Below are 22740 nucleotides of genomic sequence, written 5' to 3' on the forward strand. Positions count from 1 at the left end.
AATGTAAAATTCCTTTGTGATAATGATACCAAACAATATAATAACGATAGTACGACGCTTAGGTTAATAGGCTTTTATAGCACGTATACCATTCTAGATATGGAAATTTAATATTTGGAGAGCATTAAAATCTAAGCTATATATATTGCAGCAGAAAGAAAAAAGCATGCATAAGTAGTATGGTCCAATTTCAGTTATGATGATATATTCGTTGTATTAATGCGTTGAGACACTCCTTTGAAAATTGTCGTAAACTTTATTATTAATACGAACTAAATTCTTTATTTTGGTATTCATACTGACTTATTCAAACAAGTCCTTACTTGGTAAAAACTCATAGCTCTTCTAGCAATTAGTCAACCAAGGATGAGATATATTTTCTCAAGTCTCGATTTACATGGCCTAGTTAAAATTTTGATATTCAAATTTCTAAATGTATATTGTAAATTTAGAGATAGAAGCTTTAAATTTTTGAACTAATATTTATATATTTGAAAAACTACATAGAAAGTATTAAATAAATATAATAATTTAAAATTTAAAATATTTGAAAGACATAAATAAATTTTGGTCAAAGAAAAATTTGATTAATTTTCGAAATTTCAATTGTACCATATAAATTGGGACGAAGAAAGAAAAGGAGCACCACTTTAATTAGCAAGAAAAAAATATCCCAAAATAAGAGTCATCTTCTAGACAATAATTAGTATATTTTTCAACTATACTCTTGTATTACTCCTTTCGTTCGGATTTACTTGTCTAGTACTTCCTCTATCCAACAATAGTTGTCCACTATTAACTTGACACACACCTTAAGAAACAATAAATAATAGAGTAAAATTACTAGATTATCATTTGACTTTATTAAATTTAATGTTTTGACAAATGTGTTAGATGATAAATAGTATTTACTAACAAGGGTAAAATAGACACAAAAGGTAAATTATATCTTGATTTTCTAAATTGGACAAATATTGTTGGACAACTATTTTTAGTACGATAATGAACAACTATTATTGGACGGAGGGAGTATTTCCTAATTTGATTTCTACTTTTACTTGTCATTTTTGACAAATTAAGAAAAGACAAAAAGAAATTCTACTGTACCCTCAAGTTATTTTTATTTTATAATTTATTTTTACCCTCAAGTTATTAACATTGAGTTAATGTCTTGAAAAATGTAGTGAGTAAATATGTTTGAGAGTTTATCAATTAATAGGGGTAAAATAGTAAACTCACTATACCAATTTTTCTTTTCTTAATAGGTGTGTCAAGTCAAAATTTGACAAGTAAATCCGATCAGATGGAGTAACAAACTACTTCTTCAAAATATCTACTCCCGCCGTCCGTGTTTAGTTGTCATGTAGTGCTTTTCGAAAGTCAATTTGATTAATTTTGAAAGTTTAATTAGATTACATTAATTTGATATTTTAAACCAAAAATTTAGATATTCAAAAACTATACGAAAAGTACTATATATTGCAATTTTTTGCATATCAATATTATGAAAAAAAACACATCGAAAATTTTAGTCAAAGTTCTTATAGTTTGACTCTAAAAAAAATCATGACAACTAAAAGAGGACGGAGGAAGTAGTGAATATGAGTAACTTAGTAAACTATTTATTACTCTCTTATTTGTCTTAAAGGTGTAAAAATGAGCTAAAACTACCCTTATTTGTGACTAAGGGAACATATATATATTTGAAAACCAAAAACTAATTGAGCATGTTGATGACTCTAAATGCACGTAATTAGGAAGATTTTTGTAATTTATAACAGTTAAGTTCCATCTTAAAATAGCCATGCATGCATGTCAAATTGCAGATGATCATTATAATTTCTTCTGTGCTATATCTGCATAAGAAAATAACGTGACCCTGCTACATTTCTGGTAAACCAATCATGACAATATATATATAGCTAATAAAACAAAGATTGAAACTCTTAAATGGTACGTATTGTTCTATCCGTGTCTGCATAAGAGACAAAACTGTTTTGGAGTACTGAAATCAATCTCCGGTGAGAAATTACACTGTCAAAAATGTACTGATCGATAGATTTCGGGGTTGAAACTTGAATCGATAGAAGAAGAGATAGGGAAAGAACAAGTTATGAATTAATTGTGATCTCTTGCGTTACTGCATTTCATCCCCCACACATTAATCATGATTTGCAGGAGAGAAATATTTGAATTAAAACCTAAATGTGTTATAGGTAAGTACGTTGATCATCAAAACCGCGATAATAATAATAATAATGATTAAGGAATTTGAGCAATGATATTGCCAGAGGACTGACTACCTCTGGGCTGTAAATCACCCAATAGGAAATTACATCAATGGCTTAAAAATAGATGATCTCAAATTTTTGACTCGCTTATCTTATGAACAAACCTTCAAGTAAAAAGTCAAAACTTGTAAATTAACATAAAAGAAAAAAGTGAGATTTGAAATTCAAGACCATCCACCTCCAAGTGTAAAGATTTTGCCCTGATGTTTTATTTTTTCCTTAAAAGAGAGTCAAAGTATTACCATAAATACTTGAATTTTTCTTGAAAGAAAATTATAATTATTTTTCATATTTGGTTAGAGGAAAAATTTAGAGATCTATAAATTGAAGATCCTTATTTTCATAACATAACACAACACGTATCCACAATGTAGACATTTAATAGTTTTATTTATGCATGGGGAGATTTTTTCTCTCTACAATTTTAATATTTTCTTATTAGTTTTAAAATATGTAGGCCAATTGGTTATATCATATAATAATACATGTCTTTTAGTATAGTTTTATGTGTCGTTTAATTTATCGCCTTATGATTTACAAATTGTAAGCTTCCACATGACGCCCTAATCCCTTTCGAACCCAACACCAAGACATTCTTGTTACTCACCCTCAAGGAAAATACACTCAATGACCTTCCAAATAGGTAATTTTAAACTTTTGAACCCCTATAGCTTTGAAGATATATATTAAAAAGTCAAAAAGCCAAAACTTGTTAATCTTGTAATTATGCCATGAAGTAAGCAAAATCAAAAATTCATAATCATATATCCACCTTCAAAGTTGTTATTCTTATAAATCATACTATGTATTATAAAAAAAAAAAATTACAAAAATATAGAGACCATGTGGAGTGTAACTCAATTGAAGAGTTCTCTGTATCTTCATTCTAGTTGGGTGGGGTGTTCAAATGTCACTGTATGTCTCTCCCTAAATCCCCCACTTCCCATCCACTCCTTCTTAATAAAAAAAAGATTTATGAGACCTATTCAATGTCTCAATATCAAAATATGGTTCTCCCTATTCATTTTTATTTGTTCCATGTTAACTTGACACATTTTTTAATGAGTACTATATAGAATCACAAATTTATTATTTTTTCTATTTAATAATAGCTGTCAATTAATTTTAAAATAGTTATTCAATAATAAGTGTTCAGTTTAGAAAATCAAGAGATAATTTACCTTTTGTGTCTATTTTACCTTACTATAAAATACAATAAATCATCTAATACATTTCTCAAAACATTGAATTTAATAAAGTCAAATGATAATATAGTAATATTACTCCTATTATTTATTGTTTTTAAGATGTGTCTCAAGTCAATAGTGGACAACTATTGTCGAACAGGTCGGAGGAGTATATCACTCTTTGAAGATTATAAATTCAATGTTTGAAAAAAAAAAACATTGGGAAGTGATTATATAGTTAATAATAAGGTGTAAATTAGAAATTAAATGATAAAATATTATTATCTCTTAACTTTTTAAATTAAACAAGTAAAAATGAATAACTATTTTTAATACAGGAGATACGTAAAAACGGAAGGAAAGTAAGTATCATTTTCTTGCCGGAGAGAAAGCGAGATGACAACGAAAGCACCGTCGTTGTCCTCGGAAAGAAGACGCAACTATCTACAATTGAGACCATTTAAGATATTCAAATTTGATACACTATAAATTATAATCATGTCGGATTCACAATTTCACATCTGCGTATTTCATTTATAGAAATATATTATCTTTTCCAAAAGTTAAAACATATATAGATATTGTTCGAGAAAAATGGGTAATAAATATTATTTTTCAAAATGTAATGTTGATATAATTATGTAAAAGAAAACTAAATGTGGTACGTTGTATCTAACTAAACCGTAGCCAATTAATTAAATAAAGATTATCCAAAGGTATATATATTATAGGAGACAACCTGAATTTATTCCTTTAATTAATGTGAGAGTAAAGTAGACTTCTAAAACGTTAGCAAATATATTATTAGGCAGACCAGAAGTAAAGATTATAGGAATACTATAGATTTTAGACTTATAACTCCACCTCAAAAGTAATATATAATGAGGTCTAAATTATTCAAAATCATATAGAAAATAATACTGATTAGGAGTGTGACTTTGGGTGTGTTTGGTATGAAGGAAAATATTTTCCGGAAAATGTTTTCCAATTTTTTCATGTTTGGTTGGGTAAATGTTTTCCAAATCAACTCATTTTCCTCAAATTTAAGGAAAATGACTTCCCTTAAAAAATTAAGGAAAACATTTTCCAAAATTTTCCTCCAATTTCAAATTATAATTTTTTTTGTTGAAAAAATAAATTTAGAGCTTATTTTTTAAAAAAAAATTTCAACTTCAACTTTTTTATTTTTTTACCCCACCCTCACCCCGACCCCCCTACCCCCGCCAGCCCCCTACCACCCTCCCCAAAAAAAATAATTTAAAGTTTGTTTTTAAAAAAATATTTCCAATTTCAAATTTTTATTTTTTCACCCCACCAACCTTCGACCCCCCCCCCTCCCCGGCCAGCCCCACTACTCCCTCCTCCCTCCATTAAAGTTTGTTTTTAAAAAATATTTCCAATTTCAAATTTTTATTTTTTCACTCCACTCCACTCCACCCCCACCCATGACCCCCCCCCCCCCCTCAATCCCCACCCCTCCAAAAAAATATTAAGTTTGTTTTTTAAAAAATATTTTCAATTTCAATTCAAAAATTATTTTGTACTCTTTAGTAAAAATAAAAGATATATTCTCAAAAATATTTTTCATTCATAAATCAAACACCATAAAATCTTTTCTGGAAAATATTTTCTACTCACCAACCAAATATGAGAAAATAAATCAAAAATCTACTTGTTTTCCAGGAAAATATTTTCCTTCATACCAAACACACCCTTTATGTAACAGATTCTCATACAGATACAACTATTGATTTTGTTAGAGATTTTTTAAAATAAATAAAATAAAAAAATCAAAGATAAGGGAAGAAGAAATTCAAGGTGAGAAATTGAATCCTTAATTACTAACTACAGAGATAGAGTTAGGCGGGCGTTCGTGGGTTCGAATGAACCACTAGCTTTTACGTAAACATGTATTTGTATTAAAAATTAATATACGTAATTATGTTGTTAATTTGTGAACCCCTAACAAAATTGATTGATCGCTTAATGGTGAAGAAGGGGTGGTGGAAATGTGTTTCACACTAGTATTGTGGGTTCAACCCCGTTATCAACAAAAAAATTCTCTTTATTTTCTTTAAATGAAGCATGTTTTGCAATATTTTTCTCTTTTGTCCTAATATTTAGAAACCTCAAACTCTTAATTATGACTTCACCTTTGACTAACTAAGTGGAAATTTATGTAGTCAACCAACTGAATTTTCAATACAAGAAAAGAATGCCATTACATTGTAGGTACAACAGTATTAACAAGTAGTACTTGCTACTATTAGTCATTAATGGTGCTCAACAGAAAATGAAATTTTTATTGATGATATATATACTGTTAGCCGGTAGGCGATAGGTCCGGCTTATAATAATTTAATAATATATGTCCTTTTATTAAAGAGTAATTAATTAAAAAATGTTATGATGGAATGTAGTCTAGTCTATTTAATATGTGCTTGAAAATATATCATCATATATTTTAAAGGATATGGCAAAAAATCAAATTAACCGAACAAATCGATAAAATTAGCCGAACCGAAAATGAAGTGATGAAAGTTTGTCTAATTGGTTTGATTTGATTCCAACATTTGAAAACTCAACTTGATTATTTTGATTTTCTTTTAGGTTAAGTACATCGATAATTCTATAAATTTTATTTGGGACATTCAAATTATAACTTATTTCAATTGATTATCTGAAAACATGATAAAATGGTACTATATTGTGCACATTCAGTTCAAATAATTCTCAAGTCTAATTATGTAAATAAGTTAACCACATAAAATATGTTACCTCCTTTAATCATACATATTAGCCTTAAAAAAACTGAAAACTCTCATATCTATTTCAAGTGAGGTTGATGTCCATAATTAGGACATAACATATTTTATATAATTAACTTAATTGCCTAGTAAATATTTGTGAACACAAGTGAAAGTTTTTTAAGATTTGGATGGAAATTATCTAATAAAAATATTTATCATGTGTTGAAGTTCTCAATAGAAATAAATGATAGTTTGAATATATATAAATAAAATTTGCGAATAAATTTAAAATACCGTCAATATATTAAGTCTTTCTTTTAAAGGAAAATCGACCTAAATTGGATCATGAACCCCTAACGATTATATTCTGAATTAACTTGCCGCAGGGGCGGACCCACATGTAGTCGTTCGGGTGCTCAAGCACCCATTAACCTCGACATAAAACTGTTTATATATATAGAAACATGAAGAAAAGGACGATCAAGGACAAATCCATAAATAAACAAAATGTACAACTTAATAGCAATTGTACTTCGTGCATGGAAGTATCAAATTCCAGAAAAACCACCCAAATTCTAGCATATTATTGAGGCCACATGGCTATCCACACGTTGGAAGAGTAAAACAAATCACATGGACTTCTATAAATATAGGGCCCATTATTATCTTCAAAGTTATCACAGTAGTTTTCTTATATATTTTTAATATACTAATAAGTTAATAGTAACATTCAAAAATCATATAGAGTACTTTTTTTCTTTTTCTTTAAGTGGTGTAACATCCAATCTACTTAATTGTTGTATTTTTTTATTCCTTCTCAAATTCATAAATAATTTATATTCATCATATTTACGAAAAACAATTAATTTCATATAAAAGGCTATTATATATATAAATATATACACTAGACACAACATTCCGTATTAGCAAAAACATAACATAATATATATATATGTGTGTGTGTGAGAGAGAGAGATAAATAGAATTTGGAGAGTCGGTCAATTTTTAATTGTTTTAAATATTAAAAGTGTTAATTATTGTATTGTATATTTTTTAAATTTTTAAGTTGTTAATTATTATGATTTACAATATTATTTACGTCAGTTTTAAATAATGTATGTTACTTCATCTTATGTGGCACTGATCGAATTTTGAAAGTCAATCAAAATTATTACATGTCTCTTAAATATTTAAGTTGTTAATTATTGTGATTTATAGTAATTTTTTATGTTATTTTTAAATAATTTATGTTACTTTCTCTGTCCTAATTTATGAGACATTAATAGAATTTTGAGAGTCAACCAAATTTATTATATGTTTTAAAAAATATCTTAAATTGTTAATTATTGTGATTTATAGTATTTTTACATCATTTCAAATAATATATGTTATTTTGTGTGTCTTAGTTTATGTGTTACTGATAGAGTTTTGAGAGTCAACCTAATTTTTTTATGTCATCTAAATATTATAAATTTCTAATTATTGTAATTTATACATATTTTACATAAATTTTAAATATATAAAAGATTTTTAAAAAAGTAAGACAAATTAATTATGACGAAGAAAATATAAATTAATATGAATTCTGGAAAAAATATTAACTCTATATCATTCTATCTAAGAAAAGAATATAAAGAAAATAGAGTGTCATACTAATTATTAATCATTTTTCTGTTATTATTTAAGATAAATTACACGTTGAACTTCATGTAATAATGAGATGCGCTTCTTAATTCTAATTTTTACTTGTGAACAGTAAATTAAAAATATAGGCATTTAAGAAAATAATATATAACAATTTAAGATAACAAATAAATTATTCTTAAAATCTATAAATTTATATCAGTATGCGATAGTAAATAGAAAATTAAATTTAAATCATGAGTATTTCCAAAATAACAAATATTCCCATAATTAATACCGACAATACCTGAAATTTGTTTTTGAATTAATCTACATTATTACGTTATTATATTTATGCTAAAAGTTTGATTGGGGAAAAATATTGATCAAATTTGATTTAATATTTTAGTTAACAATTTTATTTATTTTTTTAAATAAAAAATAATAGTAAACACTTAAAATTTCTCTATAAAAATTTGATATTAAATTTGTAACTAATTATATTGGGCCCGTATAGGGGCCTTCAGTTATCTAATATTTATATATATATATATATAGTAATTTCTTCTAAATTTGAATATATGAAATGTTCGGCACCTAGTGAACAAATCTCTTGATGGGTGCATTGGTCTTAATAACAAATATCTAAGCTTTGTTTTAAGAGGAGGGTCAAGGGTTTGATTCTCATTTTGAACAATTATTTACACATTTTCTATTTTCCTCTTTCTCTCCCAATATAAACTCTCACATGTTTTACTTTTTTTCCTTCTTCTTTTTTATTACCTTTTTTATACTTTAACCTTTAGTCATAATTTCATTTACGTTTTATGAATTTCTTGTGACATGATAAAATTAAAAAGTCATATTCAATCACTTTTTTATTTTTCTTGAGAAATTTTGACTATTTAGTTGAGAAATTCTTTAAGATAATTTTTTTCCCTCAAAAACTGAAAGGTTGTTTTGTTTGTTTTTGTAATAGCAGTATTAATCTTTATTTTTCTCATTAATGTTTTAAACATCACATTTAAATAACTATGCACCTATACTATGTGATTTATAATAATTTTATATTAAAAGAAGTGAGCACCCACCAGTGGCAGAACTAAATTTTGGCTAAGGAGTATCAAAATATAAAGTAGTGAAATTGTATAGAAGCCAAGGAGTGTCAATATGTAATATATACACATAAAAAATATTTTTATTCTACCCTCACAATGTAACCTTCCGACGAAGGGACCCCTCAACAACATGTGGCTCCACTACTGGCACCCACAAACCGAAAATCTCGGATCCGTCACTGTAATTTGATATTATAAAAGTAAAAAAAAAGATATATTTTTCTCTTTTTGTTTTATTTGTGTTTGCTTTGGAATAATAAAAAGAAGAAATGGGAGAAAAATCTTCATTTATTCTTTTTCTTTATATTGGTGATGTGCTCGAATAACAACAACTTAAAAGGAGGATTTGTAAAGCTGAATTTGTCAGGGTTAAAATATTAAGAAAAATTCATTAAAATGTCCTACTTATGATTGCATTATTCATAACGCCAATATAATTAAGACATCAAGACGTTCATAGTTTTGTAAGCAGGGAAAATTAGAAAATGCATTCGTAGTAACTTTTTTTATACACTCATAAATTCTAATTTAATTTGGTGCATGTGACAAAATTAATACAACATTCATCCATTTTTACTTATTTATTTATTTATTTAGTATTGACTTGACATATAAAAAAATAAAAATAAAAATAAATTTTATTTTATTTTTAAACATAATAAATTTAATATTTTATATATATATTTTTTATTTTATTTTAAAATTAATAATTATTATTAATAATAAAAAATAAATCAAAAATAATAAATTATCTCTTCATTTTAGTCTTTAGATAAGAGTTGTTTAAGCAACGTCAGCTACAGCATAAGGCAAGTAAAGCAAAGATTTTAGGCCCACAATTTTTGCAGTCTCAAATTTTAATAGTAATAATAGGTTTATAAATTAATTAAAAAGATAAATATTTTGAACAATTTAAAAAGAACAATAAATATTTTTTAATAAACTAAGAAAAGAAAATATCAAAATATATATGAACGATTCAAAGTAACAACAATATATTTATTGTGATTGTATAACTGAAGTGTAAACAGGCTAAATTCACGACTTTACCATTACTTTGAGTGAGGTAAATAAATTTTATCTAATAGACATTTGACAATTAACAGAAGTATTTCAAAACAAATTTAAAAAAAAATACATGAGTACTATAGAAGTCATAGTCAAAATCTTAAGAAAAGAAAAGTATTGACAACACGAATAATAAAATAATAAAGCAAAAGAAACAATGATGGTATAAAATTGAAGAATAAGATACTCCATATAGTAATAATAATGATAAGAAGAAAGAGCAGATAAAGGTTATCCAAACCATAACCATGCTCTCCCACAGTTCGACTACCTACTTATGTTTTACCTTAATTATAAATTATTATGCTCTCCTCCTATAATTAAAATTATGCCCTTGATGAATTGAAGATGTGTCATATCAAACAATGCAAGTGTATAAAAATTATTTTTGATTTTCTATTTGAAAGTAACAATTAATATCATTTGTTGACGAGAAAATGGAAAATATTGTGTTAACCAGAAAAGTTCCTTAAAACTTAATAGTCACGATATTAATGTTTTCACAATATTAACTAAATAATTTATGTAAGAATGGTTAGGTGAGCCCTAGACATTGAGCGTTAAACATGTTTAAATGTACTAATGGTCAGGGCATAAGCGTCACAGAGTTAAGTTGCATATGTAAGTTTCAAAGGCTTTTCCGTTTTTGACATTAATTATTCCTAAAATGCATGAATGGTTAGGGTATAAGCGTCACAAATTAAGTCCCACGTGTAAGTTTTAAGGTGTTTCAACATTATTTCACCCTAGGGCAAGCACCAAAACTGCCTTTGAAAACATTATTATAAAGAAATGAAACTTGAGTTTAGCTCGACCTTAGAAGTAATATACGAGGGAAAATTGTCCAAAAATTATAGAAGGACATCATCCATCCTATTATCCACCAATGTGAGACTCTTTGACATGCATATCTATTTTCCTTCTTTTAACTTGTTACCATCAATTATAATAATCCTCAAATTAGATCTCATAATCAATAATATTGTCATAAGTTAATCGCTTACTCTTCTTATATCTAAACTTCCCTTCTTTTAATTTGTTACCACCAAAATAAATCTAATTATAAATTTTTGATGATCCTACTCAAACTAGATCTCTTAATCAATAATATTGTTATAAGTTAATCACTTACTTTCCTTCTATCTACTCTCCTTCTAATTTGTTGCCATTGAGTAATTATGATATGAATTTACAATGATCCTACTGAAACTAAATACAATATTGTTAAGCTAATCACTTACTTTACTTAATCTAGATTCCTTCTTAAATTTGTTACCATCAAATAATCTGATTAATCAGAATTTATAATGATCCTACTCAAACTAAATTTCATTATCAATACAATATTCTTAAGTTAATCAATTACTCTCGGTATATCTAGTTTCTTCTTTAAATTTGTTACCATCGAATAATTCTTAGTTAGAATTCATAATGATCCTACTCATGATCCTAATACTCAAACTAAATATCATAATATGTGTAATATTGTTAAGTTAATCAATTACTCTCCATATATCTAGTTTCCTTCTTTAAATTAGTTGCCGTCAAATAGTTCTAAGTACTGAATTTGTAATGAACCTACTCAAACTACTTGCCTTCTTTTAATTTATAATGATCCTAATAATCAAATCAAACAACTTGCCTTCTTTTAATCTATAATGATCCTACTCAAATTAAATTAAAACACACTATAAATGGGAGTATTAGATGGAAGTCATAATTAAGTTGTTTCTACCATAGTCCCTATATTAGAAAATTTAAACATCAAAGATGAGTTGCTGCCAACTTCTCATTTTCTCTCTCAACAATAGCATTAACACCTCCCATTAATGCTATTTCTTCCTCTCAATAACCTCTGCTATAATAATAACTCCCTTCATCTTCTCCACCTGTTCCCTATAATCCCTCTTTTCCCCCCTTCTCCATAGCCCCTTTAATTCCCTTCACAAGAAAAAATCATTTTCTTCTTCATCCATGTAAACAACCTCAAAAAAAAACACACACACAAAGTTTTCAGCCTCCAAAAAGTTTGACCAGATCTGGATTAATTTTCTACACTTCTTGTTTTTTCAATCCAAAGGCTTCATAGAGAGTAAGTTTACTTTTTTTTTTTCTTCTCTTGAATTGTTTACTCAGTTGAACATCCTTCGTCAGAAAATTATACTGCATATATCTCTGTGTAAGATAAATTATTGTTTTTTCATACAAAAATGATGTGTTGAATTTGCTATTTGTTATATATGCCATTGTTGAGAGACTTGTATAGGAGTGAAGTTTGGACTTTACCAGATATTAGTTGTCACTATATATATGTTTTACCCAAGTTTGAAAAAGGAAAAGAAAAAAAGAAGACCTTCTGTCCGTGTTCACACTTTGAGTCAACTTTATGTTTATTTATTATTCCAATTTTTTCTCATTTCACTTTTGGCACAGTCAAAAAGAATTAAATTTTATTTTCCTTGTCACATCAAGACATAGAAAAGAATAGAATAAAAACAAACTCGTCTTTGTTTTGACGTCCCAAAATAAAATGAGGTAAAAAATATTTAAGTTTTCTATACATAGAGACAAGCAAGTAGAGAGTGTGGTGGGGGTTGGGGGTTGGGGGTGGGTTTAGGGTTTGAAGAGATTTATTTGTGTATATATATGCATCATATAGTGAGAAGTTATACAATCACATCAAGAATGTCTTCTTGAGAAGTTCAGTTTTTTGAGTAAGTCTATAATTTGTTCTAGTTACGTTTTTTTGTGTTATCTGTATACGATCTTGAGCTATTTCTCAACAACAACTACACTAATTTTAATTTAAAACCATGGTGGCATGACGAATTAAGGAACCCTAGAACAAAAAATGTAAATTTATAAGTCTTCTCATCCTAAAAATGATCATTTTTAACAATCGTACATGTTTGTGATTTTTTATTTTTTTAAATATCCTTGAACATATGTTGTTGAGCTTTTGCTTTTGTCCACGCTTCCGTATATATAATCTTTACCATGTGTGTTGTTTTGTAATTCACAAAGATGGGCCTTTCTTTTCTTTTTTTTTGCAGATGAGATAATTTATGTTTTTAAGAGAAAAAAATTGAAGAAGAAAAAGGTGATAATCAAGATGTTTAATAGCCACCAGCACTTGCTCGACATATCGTCCTCAGCTCAACGAACACCTGATAACGAGTTGGACTTCATTCGTGATGAAGAGTTCGATAGCAACTCTGGTGCTGATAATATGGAAGCTCCCAATTCAGGTGATGACGATCAAGCTGAACCAAACCAACCTCCAAACAAGAAGAAGCGTTATCATCGCCACACTCAGCACCAGATTCAGGAAATGGAGTCGTAAGTAATTAAAATTTAAATTATTTAATTTATATATATTAACAGTACGTTTATATATAACAATTGTTCCATTTTTTGTGTCATTGTACAGCTTTTACAAGGAATGCAATCATCCAGATGACAAGCAAAGGAAGGAATTGGGAAGAAGACTCGGGTTGGAGCCATTACAAGTGAAATTTTGGTTCCAGAACAAGCGTACTCAGATGAAGGTGAAACTTTTTTTTCCTTAATGTGAAGTTAATGTATTGGATGTAAATAAATATCCAAACATTTTGGGAAAATTGAGATTAATAGATTCGTTCAATTCATATAGACAGGATGATTGAGGTATGTGTTCTTGACAAGTTTTTAATTAGATTGTGATTTATTGTTGTTGTAGGCTCAACATGAGCGATGTGAGAACACACAGTTGAGGAATGAAAATGAGAATCTTCGCGCTGAGAACATAAGGTACAAAGATGCTTTGAGCAATGCAGCATGCCCAAACTGTGGAGGACCAGCAGCTATAGGAGAGATGTCATTTGATGAGCATCAGTTGAGGATAGAAAATGCTCGTCTTAGAGATGAGGTAAGAGTGTTACTTATTAAAAACTACGATATCATTTTAACTTTTGTTACCTTGCCTCAATTTTCAAGTTATTAATATTTCTTGTTGTGTACACCGATAAATGTAGTTACTTTATGAAACTTGTAATTTTAAATGTGTCACGAGATTTAAATAGATATAAAATTTGTTAAGAGTATTAAATAATCTTTAAAAAGGGTGGGAGGGGGAGTGGAGGGTCAATTTTGCCTTTAACGGTTTAAATATACCCCTCCTCGGTTAGGCCAGTCTAGGGTGGAAACTCAATCCTACATAACCCTAATGTTTTGATAAGGTGATGCCAACCCATTTTACACCTCCTCTCCAATTATCCTTCCACAACCAGCATTTCCCCTTATCCTTCATTGATGTGAAACATTTTTCTCTTTAGCAGATTAGTAGTACCTTGCTATTTTTAGAAATAATTTAATTTTAAAATTATAATTTTACCTTTTGTAAGATGATTTCTTATTTTTAAACTATAAAATATCCAAAAAAAATCACTTTTAATTTTGCACACAATTAAACATTGTCACTTTTATTAGGATGAGCAAGAACTTTGTAATAAGAAAATAGTATCACATGAAATGGCATTTTAGGTGACTTGACAGAAATCTAAAGTTATTTTATGGATTTTCCTTTTTTATCATACAGATTGACAGGATAACTGGAATAGCTGGAAAATATGTTGGTAAATCAGGACTTGGCTTTTCTCATCAACTTCCTCTTCCTCCGCCCGAAGCTCCTCGGGCTCTGGATCTTGCTTTTGGGCCTCCATCGGGCCTGCTTGGAGAAATGTACGCTGCTGGTGACCTTCTAAGAAATGCTGTTACGGGCCTTACAGATGCTGAGAAGCCCGTGGTCATTGAGCTTGCTGTTACTGCAATGGAGGAACTTATAAGAATGGCTCAAACTGAAGAGCCATTATGGATGCCAAGCTCAGGCATCATCTCTTCTGAGATTTTATGTGAGCAAGAATATGCTCGTATTTTCCCTCGAGGCATTGGCCCTAAGCCAGCTACACTCAATTCTGAAGCCTCACGAGAATCTGCTGTTGTTATTATGAATCATATCAATTTAGTTGAGATTTTGATGGATGTGGTAAGATGAGATCTCTAATTTTACATGCACCCTTACCTTCCTCGGACCTTGTGTGAACACGGATATGCTTTGTGCACTTTTTCAACTAATTATTCTTGTTATGATTTCAGAACCAATGGACTACTGTTTTTGCTGGCCTAGTATCAAAAGCAATGACTCTTGAAGTCTTATCAACTGGCGTAGCAGGAAATTACAATGGAGCATTGCAAGTGGTATTGTTCAAATTCTACTTAAAATATTTTGTATCCTTGTACTTCGAATTTTTTTATTTTTTTTTAAACAGATGAAATATACTCTAATATATTTTTCTGTTATGTTCTAATTTTAGATGACAGCAGAGTTTCAAGTTCCATCTCCACTTGTTCCAACTCGGGAGAACTATTTCGTAAGATATTGTAAACAACATGGTGAAGGGACTTGGGTAGTGGTTGATGTTTCCTTGGACAATTTGCGCCCTACTTCAGTTCCGCGTTGCAGAAGAAGGCCATCTGGTTGTTTAATTAGAGAAATGCCAAATGGTTACTCAAGGGTATCGACATTCCTCAAATTTTAAACTCTTTATTAGAAGATGATTAAACTCTTTATAATTAATTAAGTGGTAACACATTGTTATTTGTCTAGGTTATATGGGTTGAACACGTTGAGGTGGATGAAAAAGCTGTCCATGACATCTACAAACCTCTTGTCAATTCAGGGATTGCATTTGGAGCAAAACGCTGGGTAGCAACTTTAGATAGACAATGTGAACGCCTTGCAAGTGTATTGGCAATTAACATCCCAACAGGAGATGTTGGAAGTAATAGCAAAAAAATCTCTTCCATTAATTAGTTTGTCAATGCTGTACAATTGTGAATTACTAATGTTTTTTTTCTCCTAATTTCCAGTCATCACTTGTCCAGCTGGTCGAAAGAGTATGCTAAAACTTGCTGAGAGAATGGTGATGAGCTTTTGTGCTGGAGTTGGTGCATCAACAACTCACATATGGACAACGTTGTCTGGAAGTGGTGCTGATGATGTGAGAGTCATGACTAGGAAGAGTATCGATGATCCAGGGAGACCTCCTGGTATTGTGCTGAGTGCTGCAACATCTTTTTGGCTGCCAGTTTCTCCTAAGAGAGTGTTTGATTTTCTCCGGGATGAAAACTCTAGAAATGAGGTAAATCATTAAGCAAATTCGCCTTCAATTAAGTTCACTCTGTTTTATTGTGTGTCCTAAATATATGTGCAGTGGGATATTCTTTCAAATGGAGGGATTGTTCAAGAAATGGCACACATTGCAAATGGTCGTGATCCAGGAAACTGTGTATCTCTACTCCGTGTCAATGTATGATAGCATTATTTAATCCGGTTTGTTAATTTGGCAAAAAAAAAAAAAAAAAGAAATACTCAAAATAAGTATTTCTATTTTTGCAGACTGGAACAAACTCTAACCAGAGTAACATGCTGATACTCCAAGAGAGCACAACTGATATAACAGGATCTTATGTTATTTACGCTCCAGTTGATATTGCTGCAATGAATGTGGTGTTAGGTGGGGGTGACCCTGACTATGTTGCTCTGTTGCCATCTGGTTTTGCTATTCTTCCAGACGGACCAATGAATCATCATGGTGGAGGTAATTCAGAAATCGATTCTCCTGGTGGATCGCTACTAACTGTAGCATTTCAGATATTGGTTGATTCAGTCCCAACTGCAAAGCTTTCCCTTGGCTCAGTTGCGACTGTTAATAGTCTCATCAAATGCACCGTTGAAAAGATCAAAGGTGCTGTAACTTCTGCAAATGCATGATCGAAATCCAAGGTAAAACATCTTTTACACGTGTTTTACTTCCTCTAACTATCCCAGTTTATTCGTAGTATGCATCTCTCTTTTTAGTCCGTGAAATATTGAAAAACAGTTGAACTTAAAATTTCTCATTATACTCACAGTGAAATGATTTTTATCCAACACAAACATCTGTGACTTGTTTTGAAGCTACAAATTTCAATAGCCTTTTACTATGGTTAGTTATTTGTTATGAACACTTGTCTTAGTGCATTTTTTTTTTTGTGATAGGTAGCAGGTGGCCTTGGAGGGGGGAAGAGTTACAAGATTGTGAGATGAAAGGGAAGGAGCTAGTGGAGAAGGCAACCCAAAGGAAATCCTTGCAAGTGGTGATTGCTTTTTTTGGCAAAAAAGCATTTCACTATCCTGCAAGGGTGTAGTTTTTTATTTTAATATAGGGTTTAGGGTAGACTTTACCAATGTTATATTGGTACATGTCAAGAATATTATCAAACTAAGCTAGCAACAAAGCTTTATTTTGTTTTGAACCCTTTTGCTTTAAGGGTTAATTGTTGGGACAAGTTCTCTATGTTTTAAAAAGAAGTTTAGTTTGACTTCTGAAAAGCTTGTGTTATAATTTGCTAGCGCTAGCAAATTTATGGTTTCGTTTTTCTTTGTTTTTGCATTAATTTGAAATATTTTAGTTTCGGATATGTTGTATGGAAGTTGCAAAAAATGATTCGTGAAGAATTAAGCCATGAATTTGATTCATGGTGTTTGCAACTTGTCATACTTGGTCGACAAATGATCAAAATCATTCTTGAGAACTCGTACAAGTACAAGAGTCCAATATTAAGGGCTTATTCAGTATAGAAAAAATATTTTTCAAAAAATATTTATCAATTTTTCATGTTCGGTAAGTCAAATGTTCAGGAAAACATATTTTTTTTAAAAACTTAGTAGTTTCTTACTTCCAGGTGTCTCCAACACATCTCACCTTCACCTCCTACTTCCATAACCCCTATCCCCACCACCCATTCTTCACCCTTCTCCTATAATATTTGTCTAACTTATATATATACAAATATTTTTATAAAAATTTTTTTTTTTTTTTTGGCATATGTAACTAACACAAATTAATACTAATATTTTTTTTATCTGAACATGTTGATCCATTCCTTCCATCAACTTCCAAGGATAGTTAAGGGTCTGCTACAACTTGACAAGTGTCAAATGCCTTAGGACAAAATTTGACAAAACTAATTTTTTTTGTAAGCAGAGTTTTTATGTATATATAGTTTATACCAGAGGGTTATAAAATTATTAGGCCTTCTGGACTGATGGATGATAAAATCCATAGTAGCTTCACAAAAGTCCTACATCGGTAGAGAGATGGGAATCTGATCTCTTTATATGGACTTGGACAAATTTTCCTCAGCTAATTTCTAGGGTTGAGTTAGGCTCAGATATCATATCTTGACACACATGTATGTTGTGTTGAGATCTTTTTTTGTTAATAAAACACCACTCAGACATTATCTGTGTAATTGAAAGAAAAAAAATACTAATATTTTCATGAAAATTATTTTTCTTCGTATCAATCCTACGGGAACGATAAGTTTAATTAATGATGATGATAAGAAAGGGATAAAAACTAGAACATGTTGAAGAAAGTAGAAGAGAGCAGGAGAAGAATTATGTTCTTCTTAAATTAGGTTTGACAATTAAGAAAGAAATGAAAAAGTCAAACTTTGTTATAATTGTACCATATCTGAAAAGAGGACGTTACTGCATATTTCCAGTAATATATTCCGTCAATACAAATCATCAATAACTTGTTCAAACACTATCACTACTACTTTAGTATATATATTCTGCGTTTATTTATAACATTTCTAACTGAAAAATAGACCTATAATGAGAAAATAAAAATATTTCTACGTTGAGTTGGATTTGAGAAATTATGTGAAATAGTACTAGTACATCATTAGCAGGATGTATTAATAATGAATTTTAATGGCAATGACTATTGAAGTTGTTGCATCACATAAATGAACTGTGCAAGACTTTGGTATAATTGGCCACTGTTCAGTAAAGCCAGTTTCACTGGTGGTTCCCATTATGTTTCCTGTACACACAGCATCATAAGTCAAAATATTAAACACCTTATAATAATATACTTAGAAACTTCCCATACTGGTATATCTCAGTACCGACGATGAGACCAGAAATACGTATTTATTTATTTCTTTATTTATATGCTCTCATGGGGCTGCATGATACTACTATGCAATTTGTGTGACTAAATCATGTAGCCTCTACACAATATGCATGGGATATTAGTTGTTCATTTTAATTACGTATTTAGTTTAAGTTATTAATATATAGAACTTATTATAGTTAGGAGTCATTTATTTTTATTAAGATTAAGACGTTTTTGAATTTGAATACACATTTATGATTTAACTATTAAGATATGCATTAATAAGATCTAGATGTCTAGCTAGGGGGATGATGGCTTGAATAAAAAAAGATGTTGTATTAAGATCTAAATTTTAAATAATTAAAAATATTTAATTTTCAACATCTTACTATATAATATTTATCCTTTTTTAATTAAAAATTATAAAATAAACAGACATATCACTTGGAACAATAGATAATTAAGATCTACCTATTAGTGTAAAAAGTTATTACACTTACAATAACGATATTACTTAAAATCATTTATAAACTATTTAAAACAAATTTAAGTGATATACATAAATAATATTGTAAAGATTTTTCCTACCCTCGGTAAAACTTAAGAAGTCATAGCAGATATTAATCAATTTTTTAAGTTACATTATCATGTATATGACTTGAAAAAATAAGTTATCATTTATCCAAATCTTGCCATTACCATTTATAGGAAAACAAAATGCCAAGTGCCATGGTGGATAATGTGAATGAAGGAGATCAAAACTCAAAAGCTTAGTTGAAACTTGAAAGCAAAAAACGTCACTAAATCACTATATATTGTCCCATTGAAATTTTTTGATTGAAATCGTGATAAAATATAAAACATGAGTGTTTTTACATGGAAAAATTAGGAAACTTTTCAATATTTCAGTGAAAATCTGTTTTATATCATGTGTTTTCCCAGTGAGCTAGTTCGATGGAAAAATTATATTTTATAACACAAGTTTTTCATTGAATCGCGATAGGAAAAACTTTTGGGTAGAGAAAACGGCCAAAGCGCGCCGGAGTATACGAACCATGACCAATTTAGCTTTATAATCACTTGATTTATGTTTTTTTGTTACACTTTTAACCCCCTCCTTCTACAAGATGTCCCTTTCAGTTCAGTGGCAATAAAATTGTGACTCGAAAAAAAAAAAGACCTTCTCAACCATGAATAGACAATTATAATGGTATAGATAAAATTTGCACGTGATATAAGAAGCTAGCAGAGCATTTGATGCTAAACATGGACCATAAATCAACTTCGTACGTACAGTATAAATTCGATAAAAAAATATGGTTCATGTTTTAATTATGATTGCGATCGATGATGCGAAGCGCGCAATTTACCTAGCCCTGCACATGATGATAATGAACTATCCAAAATAAATACCAACTATCTGATACATTTTAAATGACACCTTTTTTATTGATATGAAAAAAAAAGGACATCATTTTATATTCAAAACTCGTTTAACTTAAACTTTAATGACATGATCCGACAGTCTGTAGTCATAAATTATTGTTAAAAAATGATAAAAATCCGACATTGGTGGTTAATGAGATGGGTGGACTCCTTATAAGGTTTGCTCCCTTTGAGCTAGCTTTTGGGGTGTGAATTAGGCCTAAGACCTAATTTAACATGATATCATAACACATTAAAGATCACAAAAGTTCTACAAATAGTCTTGGGATGTTAGAAAGCAAGGTTCGAAAGGGTCAAATCTATAATAATTCTATCATATACAATTGAATTACAAAAACTTTTGAATAGGTATTTTACATTTGAACTTATTTTTTCAGGTTAAAAAATCTCTTTCCAGTTACACTGAAACAATTAGGAGATCAATTCTCTAACAGGTTCTACTTCTGCCAGCAATATGCTACGTCTAAGAAAACTTTTACTATACCAAATGTCTCAAGTCTTTTTTTTTTCTTCCTCGAGTTAAATAAAATGAAGCGAATAGAATATTTTGAAAATCGATGGATGGTTGTTAGTATTAAATTTGAGGGAAAAATGATATTACCAGAACATCTCAAAGTTGTCTGAGGAAATTTAAGTACTCCCTCCGTTCACTTTTACTTAGTTTGCTATTTTAAAAAATAAATTTTTAACTTTTACTTGTCACTTTGAACATATCAAGAAAAGACAAAAAAAAAAGTTTCTTATTTTACCCTCAACATTAATTATTTATTCCCCAAATCATTTTCCAAAACCTAAGTACTATCACTTAATATGAATATTATTTTTAAGAAGCGTGCAAAGTCCAAAATGAAGGAATCGAAAAGAGTAATTCATGTCTTAGCGTTTTTTAGCTAATGAATAGACAGACAAATCCAACAGAATGCCATAAAACACAAAGGGTACAAATGCATTAATCGATAGTAGGTGATTACTCCCCACTTTTCTCCTTCTTCTCTCGATCGGTACTTGTTGTGGTCACAAAGAGGCACAGAAATATTTAACATGTTCATGGAAAGTGGTTCAGACCACTGTCTTTTAGTTGTTACTAATTTTGAATGAAAGTAAATAGCTAGGGACCGAGACAGCAGGTACACTAACTCTCATTAATTACACTTCTTCCTAGCTGTTTGGACCCTTTAGGATATACGGATCTGCAATTGTCAATTGATAGTAAAAGGTCGTGAAATTAATACTTGAGCTGATCGATATTATGAGAGTGCAATGAAGTCCCATACTATAGAGTAAAAAAGTAAATCAAAAGATAAGAACCAACATGGTTTATAAGAGTAAATCCTATTTGGAAAAGGACTGAAGCTAAATCAATCTAAGAAGAAGCTCTTTAACTCTTTTACTGGTATGGATCATTCAAAAAAATTGGCCAGCCTACAGAAGCCTATCATTGGACGTTAAAACAAGTGTTTCAGCTTCCTATAGTTTCACGGGCCAGAGTGTTGGGATCGAAATAATTAATTAGGTGTCATGCAAAAACTAACAAAACAAATCTGGAAAGACCCAACACAAAGTCTGTATGGACGGCCATAAAATGGATAGACCGGCCCATCAGTGTGATCCATTTACTAATGCTAAGATATATAGGCTGATCCATTTATAACAGTTGAAAAGGAACCTGATCCCCCGTGAAATTTCATGGTAAATAGGATTTGAGACCCTTGTTTGAATTTATCCCCGTTTAAGGAATAACTTTAATACAATCTTCATTCCATTTTGCTGGAATGACAAGACTTGCATTGTTTACAAGTTATGATGGGCATGACATGTACAACTTGATAGAAATTGTTCAGATGTTATGTTGAATGAGAAAAACTAGTGTCACAAATTTTACCAAACTAGCAAGACTTGTACTATCTACATTCTACATATCTTGCTAAATTTCTTGTCATTTTGGTAAAACTTGTCTTTGTTGTTCCATTGTTCACAAATTCTGCCGTACTACTCATAAAACTGGATACAATTTTCATTTTACCTACCTTGTGTATATGTTCACAAATTTTGTTAGATTGGCGATACTTCAACAATCAGGTTGCTCGTTTTTAGATACGTAAGGTACAAATATGCAGCAGTACACAATCAGGAGAAGATGCAGTGGGAAGTGAGAAACAAGATACAAAGCAAAATCCCTTCTTCTTTTTTGGTATGCAGATACAACAAATTCTCACTTGAAATAGATTAAAGTTTGAGGTAAATCACATCATGAGGAAGGAGGAGAA

General features: G+C 29.8%; 1 protein-coding gene across 1 annotated transcript; it reads left to right on the top strand.

Annotated features, from left to right (window-relative positions):
- The first annotated feature begins 13140 nt into the window (after nucleotides 1–13140).
- LOC125822474 (homeobox-leucine zipper protein MERISTEM L1) lies at nucleotides 13141–17139 on the top strand. Its single transcript, XM_049501874.1, has 11 exons — nucleotides 13141–13376; nucleotides 13468–13585; nucleotides 13756–13944; nucleotides 14614–15060; nucleotides 15171–15272; nucleotides 15389–15589; nucleotides 15682–15856; nucleotides 15945–16216; nucleotides 16289–16384; nucleotides 16474–16860; nucleotides 17123–17139. The coding sequence occupies exons 1-10, from the start codon at nucleotides 13150–13152 to the stop codon at nucleotides 16846–16848; spliced, it is 2202 nt and encodes a 733-aa protein (XP_049357831.1). The 5' UTR covers nucleotides 13141–13149; the 3' UTR covers nucleotides 16849–16860; nucleotides 17123–17139.
- Nucleotides 17140–22740: the final 5601 nt, after the last annotated feature.

This window comes from Solanum verrucosum, unplaced genomic scaffold (assembly GCF_900185275.1).
Source record: "Solanum verrucosum unplaced genomic scaffold, falcon-dt-bn FXZP01000103.1, whole genome shotgun sequence".
Lineage (NCBI taxonomy): Eukaryota > Viridiplantae > Streptophyta > Magnoliopsida > Solanales > Solanaceae > Solanum > Solanum verrucosum.